A 14,459-nucleotide genomic window follows, 5' to 3' on the forward strand; every position below is an offset into this window, starting at 1 on the left:
AGAATATATTACCATCAGACATCAAATAAGAAAAAACTAGAGAAACTTTACATAATACATAAATAATTAAATGGTGAAACGACTAATAATTCAGAAAATGTGTGAATATTAATAAACAAAAAGATCAAAATTGCACATTCCAAATTATTAAAAGTTTAATTTATTTTCTTTTAAATATTGACAACAAGAAGATACCTTGTGTTAAATATTACTAAAAGGACTAAAATTAGAGACTTACAGTAATTGAGGGACCAAAAAGGTTATTAAGCCAAAATGATTCTTTCCCTGCCTTTGACGAACACCACCAACTAAAGAGTAGCACCACTTTATACACAATCGCCAACAGAAGCCCTCAGTTTCAGATCTCTAATAAAGGTAAGATTTTTACTATAAAATTTGATTTTAAATCAGTTTATTAATAAAGGGTATTCTTGTTTTTGCAGTTTCACATGCTTTTTTAAAATCTAATTTCTGCAATTCTTGTTTTTTATCATCCCTTTGAGAAAAAGATTCAATCTTTATTGTATAGATATAATCTTTATGAATTTAAACCGAATATTACTTGGTTAATTAGCAAAAGAAAGGACCCCATAGAAATAACAGTATTGCCACAGCATCCTGGATTGTTGGGGGTGGGGTGGGATGGGGGAGGGCTTTTATGTTTGCTCAAGTTTTGATTTTTCTGCTTATTAGTTGCAAATTGGAGAAATAAAATGGCTGAATAGTGCAATGGTGAAGGGAGGAATTTCGCTAAGGGTGTTAATTTTGAGCTTATGCAACTTATCAGGTTCTTGATAAATTATTTATATATATTAAATAGATTTTTAAACAGAAGTACATGGTTTGAGTCAAAACTATTGGGTTCTGCCGAATCTGTATGCTAGAAGATCTAGCTCCGCCCCTATGTTGAACATTTAATATATGTGTAAGAAGTAAGAGTTGACCTATATATGCTGTATAGTTTTTCGGGAAAAAGGTGTCCAACTGAACTGACCACCCTTTGGTGTACATAGCTATGCCCCTGCGGATATAGTGTATTTGGTGTAGAGGAGTTATATAGAAGGGGCCAAATAGTTTAGGATTGAGGCTAAGTTTATTAATTGATTGATAGGTGAAAATAGTCAGTGACATGTGTGGAGATTGAATTAATAAAAAATTATTGTGATTCAGAATTTGTGAATTTTGCCCTCAATGTTTTTAATGTATATGGAGTGGAAGATATAGTATTATTTTGCTTCTTGTGCTTGTTAGGTCTGTGTTTTTTTGCTTAGTTAAAATGGTGGTTGTTCACTACTATGTGTTTATTTTCATAGAAGTTTGTACTATGGACCTTCTTTGGTTGGTGGGTTGTTCTTGGTGCTAGAGTTGAAGATGGAAACTAGTGGTCGCGGAGGTGGTTTTAATTGGGTGGTGACTTAATGAGTAAGAGGTTCAAATGATTGTGCTAGGTGCCGGATGAGATGGTGAAAGAACATTCTAATTATATGCAAGATACTCACCCTCATGACAAACTATGATCTATATCGGCATTTTCCGGTATAGCTCTCTTTTATATAAATAAATAAATAAATAGCTCTATATCTTTATTATTATTTCATTTCCTCTCTCTTAAATAGCTGTGTCCTGTGTTAAAACCATAAACATCGGAATAACACATGGGATTATGAGTAAGAGAATTTAATGGTAAGATGATGTGAGACTGTTAGAAGTATGAGTAATTCATGGCTCTGACCAAAGCATCTTTTGGTTTTGGTTGCTTTTATTACAAGTGTAAGTGTTCTTCAGAATGACTGCGTGTAAAGGGCACGTAGGCGGTGAATTGGGTTGAGGATTGCTTAAAATGGCAGATCATCTGAAAAGTAGTGGGTTGTAAATTGTGGTTGGAACGGTTCTGTGGAAATGCATATAACACCATATTCAGCTTTTCTCCATTTTTATTTGAACACGATTGAAGGTTACAACAGAAGGCATAACTCCTTAGATTCTTATTTATTGCATCTAAAAGATTGATATGTCATTAGTGGTAGAAATTTCAGAGTTCCTTCCTGATATTCTCACTGCTTCGAACCGCTTTTGCAATCTCGTTCCCGGTAAAGTGAAATTTTTCTGTCCATTGGTGGTCTTGCACTGACCCAACTTTCTTAGGAGTGAAGCACGGTATTAGATACTCTTCTGGTGATTTTGCACAGTGTTTCTTGTTAATTCCTGACAGATCACAGAAAGGTAAATGTGTTTAGCTTCCCCCTTTTTCGATGTTATATGTTATCTTGGCTGCTGCCTGCTGCTACATTAACAGGATATTTCATGTTTTAGCAGTTCTGGTAATACTCAATTTAATTGCTAACTATTGTCATATGCTTATGTCTCAATTGTTGTTGATATACCTAAGTTTGTTTTAACAATTGCAGGATATTTCATATAGCTTGTCAGAAATGGCTTCATTCAAGGCATTTTTGAACAGCCCTGTTGGCCCTAAGACAACTCATTTTTGGGGTCCTGTAGCCAACTGGGGATTTGTCATTGCTGTATGCCTATCTATTTCAAAATTTACATTATGTTATTCACTTCTAGTTAACTCTTTTGGCTGAGTTTCATTGATGGTACATTGTAGGGACTGGTCGACACACAAAAACCACCAGAAATGATATCAGGCAACATGACCTCAGGTAGAAAATTTGTATTTAAATGGACGTTGAGTCGTTGACTTGAAATGGTATACGCCCACCCTCATCCTTCTTTTCCTTCTGGGTGTTGCAGCAATGTGTGTTTATTCTGCATTGTTCATGAGATTTGCATGGATGGTTCAGCCTCGGAATTATCTTCTTCTGGCATGCCATGCCTCAAATGAGTCAGTGCAACTCTATCAACTATCACGTTGGGCAAAGAGTCAAGGGTAAGTGATCAATAAAATAATACTTTTTCCATTTCATTTTATTGACTTAGTTTGACTGGCACGGAGTTTAAGAAAGTAAATGAGACTTGAATCTTGTAGTCTTAAACTAAAGATGTGTATTGTGTAGCAAAATGTCCTTTGAATTTCATACTTTTAGTCTTAAACATTGCCATGTAGCATGTTGTAATTGAAAAGTTACACTACATAAATTGACAATCTTTTTGAAACACATAAATTGAGATTTTTATGAGATAGAGGGAGTACTAGCTAGGGAAAAAAGTGAGAGAAAAGAAGAAGAAAACATACATACAGCCAATGGACCCTTAGGAGAGATAAGATCATCATCAAAGTTCGATGGTCAGTGCTCCATTGATTACAGAATCATGTCAAAACAGTGCAAACTGCCCATCAGAAGCAGACGACGAAGCAGACTCTCATGGAAGGAAACCTCTACTTCTTCGTGATCCAACTCTGAAACTGGATTTGGCTCACGCAAATCAATCAGACTCGGAATTTTCCTCTATTTCGATCAGCGAAGCACTCCCTTTAACATGGTACGAAGGTGGGTCTGAAGCTCAGTTAATTCAAAAGCCCAATCTAATTGAGACTTCAAAGTGGACTAGAATTAAAATGGTCAAGGCATGCAAAGCTTTCGGGGTCAACGCAACTGGGTTCGAACATGAACTTCTAGATATTATTCTAAGGATGGAGCAAAGGAGGCAGTTCCAAATCCAACAACAAGAACCTAAGCAACAACCTGGAAAAGAGAAGAAGGCCAAAGGAGAAGGGGAGATAAAAAGATTGATATGTGGGATCAATTATGACAAAAAGGGGCAACAGAACAATGGAATTGGGGGTAGGCAATACAACTCCGGTTCTGGATGAAACTAAAAATCCTAAGCTGGAACGTAAGGGGGGTAAATGAGAGTAGCAAGAGGAGCACCATCAAATCTCTCATTCAAAAATGGAAAGTCGATGTTCTGTGTTTGCAAGAAACAAAAGTAGAGAATTGGTCTACTACGTGGATACAACAAATATGGGGTAATAGGTGGGCTGACTGGGCAACTTTAGAAGCAAGTGGTACTAGGGGTGGAATAATAATAATTTGGGACAAGAGGCAGTGGGTCAAAACAGACACTCTCCAAGGCTCTTATTCCATATCTTGTATGCTAGAGAGCATTCAAGAGGAGTTCAGATGGTGTTTTACAGGTATCTATGGACCTCACACAGATCCGGAAAGGGAAGAGATGTGGCACGAAATTGCTGGAGTTCGGGGGTTATGGGATGGACATTGGGTATTAGGGGGTGATTTCAATGTGTGCAGATTTGAAAGCGAGAAATTAAATTGCTTGAGAAGGACTAGTGCCATGAGATCCTTCTCAGACACCATTCAGGACCTTAACCTGATTGATTTGCCATTACAAGGGGCTCAATTTACATGGTCTAGGGGTGATAATTTTGTGCAAGCATCTAGAATTGATAGATTTCTCATCTCCACCGAGTGGAGTGACTCATTCAAGGATGTAAAACAATCAGCTCTCCCAAAAGTAATCTCTGATCATAAGCCTATTCTACTTGAATGCGGAGACTGGGATGTTAGCCCTTCATACTTCAAGTTTGAATACATGTGGCTTCAATCAGAAGGGTTTCTAGAGAAGCTAGAATATTGGTGGCAGAGCTACAATATAGTGGGCAGGGCGGACTTTGTACTACTTCAGAAATTGAAAAGGTTGAAGAGGGATATAACAAACTGGAACAGAGAAGAATTTGGCAAGGTAGAGACCAGGAAAACCAGAGCTCTAGATGAGCTGGCAGCTTTTGAGCAAGCAGCTGAAAGTAGACAATTAACAGTTCCAGAACTTATTCAGATGATGAACCTGAGAATTGAGCTTCAACAACTAGTTAAAGCTGAGGAAATCTCATGGAGACAGAAATCCAGATGCTTATGGCTCAAAGAGGGAGACAAGAACACAAAGTTCTTCCAAAAAATTGCAAATTCTCATAGAAAGGGCAATTGCATAGACAAACTCAAAGTGGGAACTGAGATCATTGAAGATAAGCATAGGATAAAGCAAGAAACTGTTGATTTTTACGAAAGTTTGTACACTGAACCTGAACAGTGGAGGCCTTCAGCCAACTTTGAAGGCATTCCATCCATCTCAGTTGAGGAAAAGTTTAATCTGGAAGCAACTTTTCAAGAAGAGGAAGTATTGGCAGCTATTCAGTCTTGCGCTCCCGACAAGGCACCAGGGCCAGATGGGTACACAATGGCATTTTATCAGAAATCATGGGACTTCATCAAAGTTGACATACTGGCAGCTATGAACCATTACCATCAACATTGCTGGATGGTTAGATCATGCAACGCCTCCTTCATAGCTCTCATTCCCAAGAAAAAAGGAGCAATAGAACTCAAAGATTATAGGCCAATTAGTTTAATTGGGAGTGTCTACAAGATCATAGCTAAAGTCCTGGCAGAAAGGTTAAAGACAGTTGTGGGAAAGCTAGTCTCTAAACACCAGAATGCTTTTCTTAAAGATAGGCAAATCACTGATGCCTCACTGATTGCAAATGAGGTTCTTGATTGGAAAATAAAAAACGGAGGGGCGGGCATCTTATGCAAGTTGGATATAGAGAAGGCCTTTGATCAGTTGAATTGGTCATATCTTCTTTCCATCCTTAGGCAAATGGGGTTCGGTGAAAGATGGATCAATTGGATCAATTTCAACATTTCTACAGTAAAATACTCAATTCTCATCAACAGAAGTCCAGTTGGGTTTTTCTCCCCACAAAGAGGTTTGAGGCAGGGAGATCCACTTTCTCCTTTTCTCTTCATACTTGCAATGGAGGGTTTAAGCAGAATGTTAGATAAAGCCAAGCAATTGCAATGGCTGAATGGTTTTGATGTGGGGAGCATGATCACTACAAACATCTCTCATCTGCTTTATGCAGATGACACTCTGATATTTTGTGAGGCAAACAGGAGTCAAGTTCTTTATTTGAATCTAACCCTTTTGATTTTTGAAGCCCTCTCAGGTTTGCACATCAATATGCTAAAAAGTGTGATCTATCCTGTTAATGAGGTGCTAAACTTGGAGGAATTAGCAGGTATCTTGGGATGTAGTGTGGGTGAATTCCCGGCAACCTATTTGGGGTTGCCATTGGGTGCAAAGTATAAGTCAACAGCTATATGGGGACGAGTTATTGAGAAGTTTGAGAAAAAACTTGCCTCCTGGAAGATGCAGTACCTATCGACAGGGGGCAGACTTACACTGATCAACAGTGTACTTGATAGTATTCCCACATACTATATGCAACTTTTTCCTATTCCTGGCAAAGTGTTGGAACAACTTGACAAGATCAGGAGAGATTTTCTATGGGAAGGGAATAGTGAGAAGCACAAGTATCATCTGGTGGAATGGCCAAAAGTCCTTCTTCTTAAACTACAGGGGGGGTTAGGGATCAAGGATTTGGCGCTGCATAATAAGTGTCTACTTATGAAATGGTTATGGAGATACACACAGGAGGAACATGTTTTATGGAAGGATGTGGTCAGTGCAAAGCATGGGATACAAAGTCATTGGTGCACCAGTCTTTCAAAAGCACCTTATGGGGTCGGAGTCTGGAAACACATATGCAAGCTATGGGAGAAATTTTCTCAGCATAAGCACTTCACAGTGGGGAATGGACTTCATATCAGATTTTGGAAAGACAAATGGCTTCGCAACACAGTTCTGATGGATGATTATCCAAGTCTTTTCAACTTAGCCAGGGATCCAGACTCAACAATTTCTCAAAATAGAGATGGAACAACCTGGAGCATTATGTTTAGAAGGAATATGCAGGATTGGGAGTTTAATGACCTGATCAAACTACTACAGACTCTACAGAGTTTCTCTCTCAACACTCAGGCAACAGATCAGTTCAAATGGGGTATTACAGGAGACGGGAATTACACAGTGAGTGCAGCCTACAAGCAGTCAAGAGCATTTAATGCAGTCACTGACCACTGGCCATGGAAATTAATTTGGAAAATCAAGCTACCGCCCAAGATCGTCTGTTTTTGCTGGACTGCACTATATGAAGCATGCCTAACTCAAGACAACCTCTATAAAAGGAAACGCATCATTGTGAATGGATGCTACTTATGTCAGAAAGCAGCAGAGAGCAATAGGCACCTTTTTCTGCATTGTACTGTTACAGCAAAATTGTGGAATATGTTTTACTCTCTTTTTGAACTCAGTTGGGTCATGCCACATAGTATCAAAGAAGCTTATGAGAGTTGGTGTTGCTGGAAAGTTGACAGCACCATCAAACAGACTTGGAAGATGATACCTGCAGCAATTTTTTGGAGTATTTGGAGGGAAAGGAACAGAAGATGTTTTGAAGGTCTATCAACTCCTTTACATTCTCTCAAAGCGGAATGCCTTATGTGTCTGTACAGTTGGGTTAATTTGTCCTATGTAGATTCCCTGGATAGTTTTTCAAATTTTGTTGGCTCCTTAGTTTTAGCATAATTGTACTTGAGCCAGCAGACCAACTGTTTTTGCTTCTACTTTTGTATCTAATTTGCATCTTCTTGATGCCTTCAATGGAACACTTACTTCATCAAAAAAAAAAAGGAATCCTGTCTTTGACGATCCAGTTTTAGCTAGCAAGTGTGTAGACTCATACTTTGACGACTCCCTAGGGTGTCAAATATCTACTAGGGGAAAGGGTTGATATGTATTTGTGCTTTAGGTAACCTGCACTACTAGAAAATAACTATTTTCCCATTGAAATTTCCTACTGATAAATGTTAAGTAGCTATTCCCACAAATATTTTGATTGAATTAGTGAGAAAAGAAAAAATAGTAGTGTTTTCACACCGAAAAATTAGGAAGCCTCTCAGTGTTTCAATGAGAATCTGTTTCTTACATGTGTTTTCCCCGTGAGCTAGTTTGGTGGGAAATTCATGTTCTATAACACAAATTTTCCATTGATTCATGGTGGGAAAAACCTCTGTTTCTAGTTGTGCCTGCTCATCGTCTACGTCTTTATTCTCCGGTTCCCCTACTCCTGAAAGAGTCCCATAGTCCATTGTCAAACGACACTGGATTAAGAGGGACGGGGAAATATTGATCGTATGGTATTATATTGGATATTATGCCACGATTACTCCTTTACCATTGATTTGATTACTACACTGTCTGATTGGGATTTAAAGAGGAGGTGCTGAAGGTATATAACTAATGTGGTATGTTGAAGTAGGGAAAAAGGATACGCCAAAAGAATGATTACATATCTGATTTTTTCCCATGAGCACTTGCACCATTTGGCAGCAGAGTTCTAGACGACATGCACACAATTTTAGTTTTCTTTCAAAGATGCCGAAAACAGGTGGTGTAGCCAGTTGTTATAGCTTTATCTATGACTTGAGAGTTGAGACTGCCTACTTAAACATTCTTGCGAACCTAGATAGTTTTTTTTTTTTTTTTTGATAAATCGCGGTGTTGGGGCCATCTAGCGCACAATTAGGCTTATTCCACAGGGTACCTGCTATTTATCACCAACACTGGTACCGAATAACTCTCTCCACTAACGCTTAGATAGATGAGAAGAAATCAACAAGTGTTTCTTGTGAACCTAGATAATCCGAGGATTTTATTGTGCTTTCGAATCTTCTGCTTGCAATTACACTCTAATAAAATTTTGCTACATGTGCTTTTCATCTGATGTTTCTGCTTTCTATTTTCCCTGCAGATATTTGCAACAGAATGCAGCCAAAGCTGAGTGATCTAGTGTTCTTTCTTGTTTATTTTTGGACAAATTTGCTTGGCATTTCTGAATGCTTTCATCAATTGTTGCAAAAATGTTTATAAAGAAGCATTAAACTTTTGCAGTTTGAGTAACTGTTGGATCTACACGTTAATAAACCAAGAAAAAAGTAATGATTTTTGGAATCGGTTGAGAAATATCTGCTGATCCAAAATTTACGATAATAGTGACTTGAAGCATAATTGGTAGAGTTGTTATCATGTGATCGGGAAGAAATAACCTTTTGCAGAAATACAGGATAAGACTGTATACAATAGACCTTTGTGGTGGTCTAGTCTATTTATGGACCTTGCGCATAGCTGGAGCTTATACTGCATCGGCCTGTCTCTTTTTAGTGACATAAATATTAAGCTCAATTAAATTATATTAAGAGCGGTGTCGATAAATAAATAAGTATCAGGTGAGATGAAAACATATCATATCATATTTGTATCTCGTATAATAAAGATTAACTAAGCTAAGTCCGAACAGACACTACCAATATTTTGTTTTCCCATTTGAGCTATTGCATATATATAATACCAAAACGTTTCTCTATTCTAGTTCTTTAATTTGTATTGTTGCTAATACATAAACGTTTTTTCTATCTAGTTTTGTAATTTGCATTGCCGCTATAACAAAACCATTTTTTCGTTCTATTCTCGGAGTAAGTAACTCAAATCCTTGGCAAAATTAAGAGTTATAATTCATACAATTTGTTTGGATGGTCGTTACTTATTATTTCAAAGGTACTATATTGTATTGTTTTAGTGAATACAAAGTTTGGAGAGATTGTATCGTTCTTCATTGTTACATATTGTCACTTGAAGGATAAACCACCAAGAAATGTAAGATACATAATATAGTTACTATAAAAAGGGTAAGGTAATAACTAATAAGATTATTCGTCACATAAAATGAGGCAGGGTCTGTTTGACAAACTTGTAGCTGAGGGACTCTTATAGAGTCCTTAATTAACAAGAGTCCTAAATTTGTTACACAACCTATGTAAATACAAAATACATATCCTCAAGTAAAATCCATAAAGAATAAAATTCTAACTTCAGCTTTGTTTGTTCTTCCCTATACCTATGGCGATATGGGAAGAACTGCCTGTCGATCTCCTTGTTAAGATAGCGAATCGTGTTAAAGTGATGGAAGATTTCATTGCTTTACGTGCTGTTTGTACCTCGTGGCGAGTTGCTATCACTAAGGATGACATGTTTTCGCCTCAAGTTCCATTGCTTATGTTGAATGCTACCAAAGATAACAAATATCACAAATATCGAGAATTTTACTCTCTATCCAAGAAGAAAGTTGTACGAGTAGTTCTCCCCGAAGCTAGAGGTAGAGATTGTGTGTCATCCGAGGGATGGCTTTGTACCATGTCATGCTACAGAAAAAAGATGAACTTGTTGCACCCTTTCTCCCGTACCCAAATTCAACTTCCTCCACTAATATCATTGGTGGTTTCACTTGGTGTGAAAATAATGTCTATTGGAGAGGAGTCACTTATCCAAAAAGTTGCCTTATCTGCCAGTCCTTCTATTACATCAGATTACGTATTGATGATTTCTGTTCTTATAGACCATGATAATTATTTGGCTTTTTGGCGATCAGGAGACCGCAAGTGGAGTCGTAGTAATATCAATACAACTATTCATACATGGGGTAACGCCACTAGTATCATTTACTATAATGGCCAATTTTATTGTGTCACTTGTTATGGACAACTTTGGGTTTTTGACATTGTTATGGAGTCAAAATCAATTCATGTTAAGCCACGATTTGTTGCCAGGGTGGATGGTAATAATTATCCAAATAAACAGTATTACAGACTAGTCAAAACATCCAATGCATTATTAATCGTTACCAAGTCTAGTACGCACTTGAGATATAAAGTGTCCGAATTAGATACATTCACAGGTAGATTGAACAATATAACCAACTTGGGAGATTCATCAATTTTCTTGAGCAATGATGGAGGTAGTATTATTAATTGCTCTGGATTTCGAGGAGTAGTCAAGCCTAATCACATATATTTTACTGATATGTGGACATACAATATTGAAAATGAAAAAATTGAATATTTTCATCCTGGACCAAGTTCTATTTGTCCGCTAACTTGGGTTACACCATCATTCCAACACCGCCATGTGACTCGGAGGGGTTGTTGTCTCTGAGTTGTTCAAATTATTATTCTAAAGTCTAATTGAGCTATTTAATTTATTTCCCTTCATTGGAATAAAATGTTGTTGTATTTAATCAATTCTAATGTGTGTTATGCAGCATATGTTTTTCATCTTATAAAATGTGGCCAAAGCAGAGTGTTTTTGTGCTCTTTCTTGTTTGTGACGAGCAAAATAAATATATTTACTACGATTCTATCAACATTTACCCCTATATTTGGATGTTGTTCCTCGTTGGAAGAATCGTAACATTTAATTCGCTGTATTTATAAGATTATGAGTTCATCCATACTATAATTATTTGCAAATTTAATGAATATTTACATATACTATGTTCCGCCTGGGTTGATATGACCCCAGACCCCGTGCTACTATGATTCATCGAACTCTAGTTTGACTAAGGCGCTTTCTTGTGGAGATGGGAACCATGTATATATTTTATGACCTACAAATTTTTAATTTAAAATTCTCTAACTTAAAGAGATTAGAATTTTAAATTCATAAATTTCTAATATTGACTATGCCTATAGTAGGTCTAGGAGAATCTATAGGTATCCATTATATTCAACTCAATAGACATGACGTGTATATTTATCTAACACATACGCATCAAACATTGTTGATCGTGTCTTTTGCTTAAACTATATATATATTATTTTAACAAGTTTAAAGCACGACACAGTGTATATTTTTAATCAAGTTCAAGTCTATCATCACAAAAAAGCCACGAGTTAACATGTTGGCTAAAATAATGTGTTTATTGACATAAAGTAGGATCACTCCTCCAATCAGAAAAAATTTATCAAGTTTTAAATTCAGAAATCACATGATTATATAACCAAAAGAAAACAACAACTTTCTATAATGAAAACTGTTGGATTTTCAGCTTAATTTCATTTATAGGATATTTCTATCTTTCTTACATATTGTAAGGGGTACCTTCGGTGGGGTGGTGGGGTTGAGGGGGTGGGTGTTCTAATAAGGAGTCATGAAAAACAAAAGTTGGGCCCAAACATCAAGATAGAAAAGTTAAATGGGCTTTCAGAAACCCCAAACTTAAACTCTAGAATCATTTCTCGGGTTTTGGGCCACCCGACCCGAAACAGACTTTTCAGTCATAACCATTTCTCCTTTAGCCTCTCTTGCTGCCATCTGTCTCTTAGTGGACTTGTAAAATGCAGCATAAATCAGCAATTGGGCCAGCCCAAGAAGGGTTCCCATTGAATTAGGTGCCTAATAGGAAGAAGACAAAAAAAACTTATATACATGGATCGTATACAAATATTTTGAACTATCAGTGTATTTTAACATGTCGTATCATATTGTTATGTTAGTAGATATTACGAATTGATTAATCGGAAAGTTTAGAAGTAGGACACAATACTTCTCATTTTCTTATTGATTCTTGGGACAAATAATGATATTTGTTAGCTTAATTAGATAAATTACAAAGCAAGATAATTTTGATTTGGTGGTTAAGTTAGAGCTATCATACTAAAATTATCAAAGAATCAAATCAATCAAAATAAAAGTTCCTATTTACTTTTTCTTTTTCTTTTTCTTTTTCTTTTAGAATGGTTGTTGATAAACGTACAAAAACATAAACATAAATAGAGTATAAAATAGTTGTCACAAAAAAGATGTCATATCATATATGCCACAAAATAGAAGACATTATGTATATGATTTAATAATTACTATTTATTAGTATCATTTCCATTTAATCCTAGATTATATAGAGTTAATATCATTTAATTTATAAGACTAATTTTATCTCATTAAAGTCATTAAACTATGTGTTAGTTATTGAGAAAAAATAATTCGTCAACAAGTCAAATTTGTCAGCGCCAAAAAATGACATCATCAATTATTGCAAGTGTATCTCTACTCTTAAAAAAATAAAATATTTTCTAATATAAAGTTAAATAAAACTAATGTTTATTATACTTACAAGAATGTAGGCATCAAAACGGATGAGGGCATAAGAAGTCCAACTCACACCATTGAGAAATGAGAAAAGTGAAAGGAAGAAAGGCATGTACTCCACACTTTTGGTCTTGATCACCAGTTTCTGCAATTAAATACAATATAAACTTTAGTTTAAAAATAACATTTTCATGATTCCCTTTTTAAAAAAAATATTTTCATTTTCTTTCCTAACCAACAAGTGGCAAAATCAAGATGAACACAAATTTAATAACTTTTTATATACACACATCATAATATTTTGGCAAATGATACTCAATTAACCATCCTTCAACATCTTAAAAGATGAACAATTGAATAAAAATCATTAATAATAACAAATGATGTCTATATATATACAAATATCTAATAGAAGAATTCGATCAGAGACCAAGCCGGGGCCGGGCTTGGTGGTGGTGCTTGGCCAAGCCGGGTCGGGCTGGGCCCAATGATCAAACTTCTTTTTACTCAATATGGACCATCTTACATATATATACTTCCTCAAGCAGGAGAAAACTCGAATCATGCAAGAGGTAAAAAAAGGTGAAAGATATTTACCATGACAGACAAAGGAGCAGCATACATCATAATGTTGCCCACCATGCAAATGCTACCAACAATAGCTGCCCTTTTCTTGGGTTCATGGACAAAAGTTAGAACAACAAAGCCAAGTGCAACAACAAAAATAATCTCAACGATGACGATTATAATAACTTTCGTCCTTTGCTTACGATCCGAGTACAATAAAAACAGCGTAAGGTACACGATCTCGATGCCTAGACCGGTTCCGTTAATAGTTATAACTAAAAGACTGTTAGGTGTGACCCATGGGAGACCGTACATCACCCAAAGCCCACAATTGATAAATGTGGCTAGGTATGGAATTGGAGAAAATTGCTCCACAGATTTGCTTTTCCATATACGAACGAAAGTCGTCCTGTCAATAAAAAAAATTGAGATCACAAGTTTTAAAAGTTTTTTTTCTTTTTTTTTCTTTTAAAAAGTCAGATCAATCAAATACCTAAATCTAAAATGAAACAAAAAGTAAATGCTATAAATAAAAATGAGTTACATTATATACATCGATAATCTGATGGTGTAAAAAGTTCTTTATAAAAGCGGTGCATAAAAATTAAACTCTTTGTGCTTTAAACGCATTTTTATTAGAGTAAGGGAAAGTTAATTAAAGGAAAAACATGAGAATTGAAGCTTACAAGGGTGACAAGAACAAGATGAGTGCAATGATATTCCCTGAAAATAAAAATAAAAAACAAAAAAATCAGTTTTTTCATTAAAAAAATAAATAAAATTGAAGGTAATAATTATCATGAGCTATTTTTCTCTATATATGTTTTTATTGAGTGTGTAGGGACGAAGCTAGATGAGCAAAAGGGGTTTATTCAAATCTCTTTCATAGAAAAAAATTACATCATATATATAAAATTGAAAGAATAATATGTATATACAGTAGATATGATGAATCACGGATAAAATTCTAGCTCCGTCACAGAGTGTGTATGTTTTGTAGAGACAAAAAAGTACGAAGAACTAACCAATAACACCAACAGCAAACCTAGCATTATCCCTATTAAGAAGCATAGCTATGAAGAAAAATA

At 35.9% G+C, this 14,459-nt stretch overlaps 3 protein-coding genes across 3 annotated transcripts; 2 read left to right on the plus strand and 1 right to left on the minus strand.

The window, feature by feature from the left end:
- The first annotated feature begins 252 nt into the window (after window positions 1-252).
- LOC125826855 (mitochondrial pyruvate carrier 1-like) lies at window positions 253-8,835 on the plus strand. Its single transcript, XM_049506198.1, has 5 exons — window positions 253-375; window positions 2,409-2,525; window positions 2,612-2,666; window positions 2,758-2,893; window positions 8,636-8,835. The coding sequence occupies exons 2-5, from the start codon at window positions 2,433-2,435 to the stop codon at window positions 8,667-8,669; spliced, it is 318 nt and encodes a 105-aa protein (XP_049362155.1). The 5' UTR covers window positions 253-375; window positions 2,409-2,432; the 3' UTR covers window positions 8,670-8,835.
- A 945-nt stretch (window positions 8,836-9,780) lies between these two features.
- LOC125826772 (F-box protein At2g26160-like) lies at window positions 9,781-10,872 on the plus strand. The gene has a single exon (XM_049506108.1). The coding sequence runs from the start codon at window positions 9,781-9,783 to the stop codon at window positions 10,870-10,872; it is 1,092 nt and encodes a 363-aa protein (XP_049362065.1).
- Window positions 10,873-11,615: 743 nt separating this feature from the next.
- Window positions 11,616-14,459, minus strand: LOC125826853 (bidirectional sugar transporter SWEET4-like). The gene is made up of 5 exons (XM_049506196.1): window positions 14,397-14,459; window positions 14,058-14,094; window positions 13,402-13,780; window positions 12,830-12,949; window positions 11,616-12,111 (listed from the first exon to the last, which is right to left on the minus strand). The coding sequence occupies exons 1-5, from the start codon at window positions 14,440-14,442 to the stop codon at window positions 11,935-11,937; spliced, it is 759 nt and encodes a 252-aa protein (XP_049362153.1). The 5' UTR covers window positions 14,443-14,459; the 3' UTR covers window positions 11,616-11,934.

This window comes from Solanum verrucosum, unplaced genomic scaffold (assembly GCF_900185275.1).
Source record: "Solanum verrucosum unplaced genomic scaffold, falcon-dt-bn FXZP01000060.1, whole genome shotgun sequence".
In the NCBI taxonomy this organism is placed as follows: domain Eukaryota; kingdom Viridiplantae; phylum Streptophyta; class Magnoliopsida; order Solanales; family Solanaceae; genus Solanum; species Solanum verrucosum.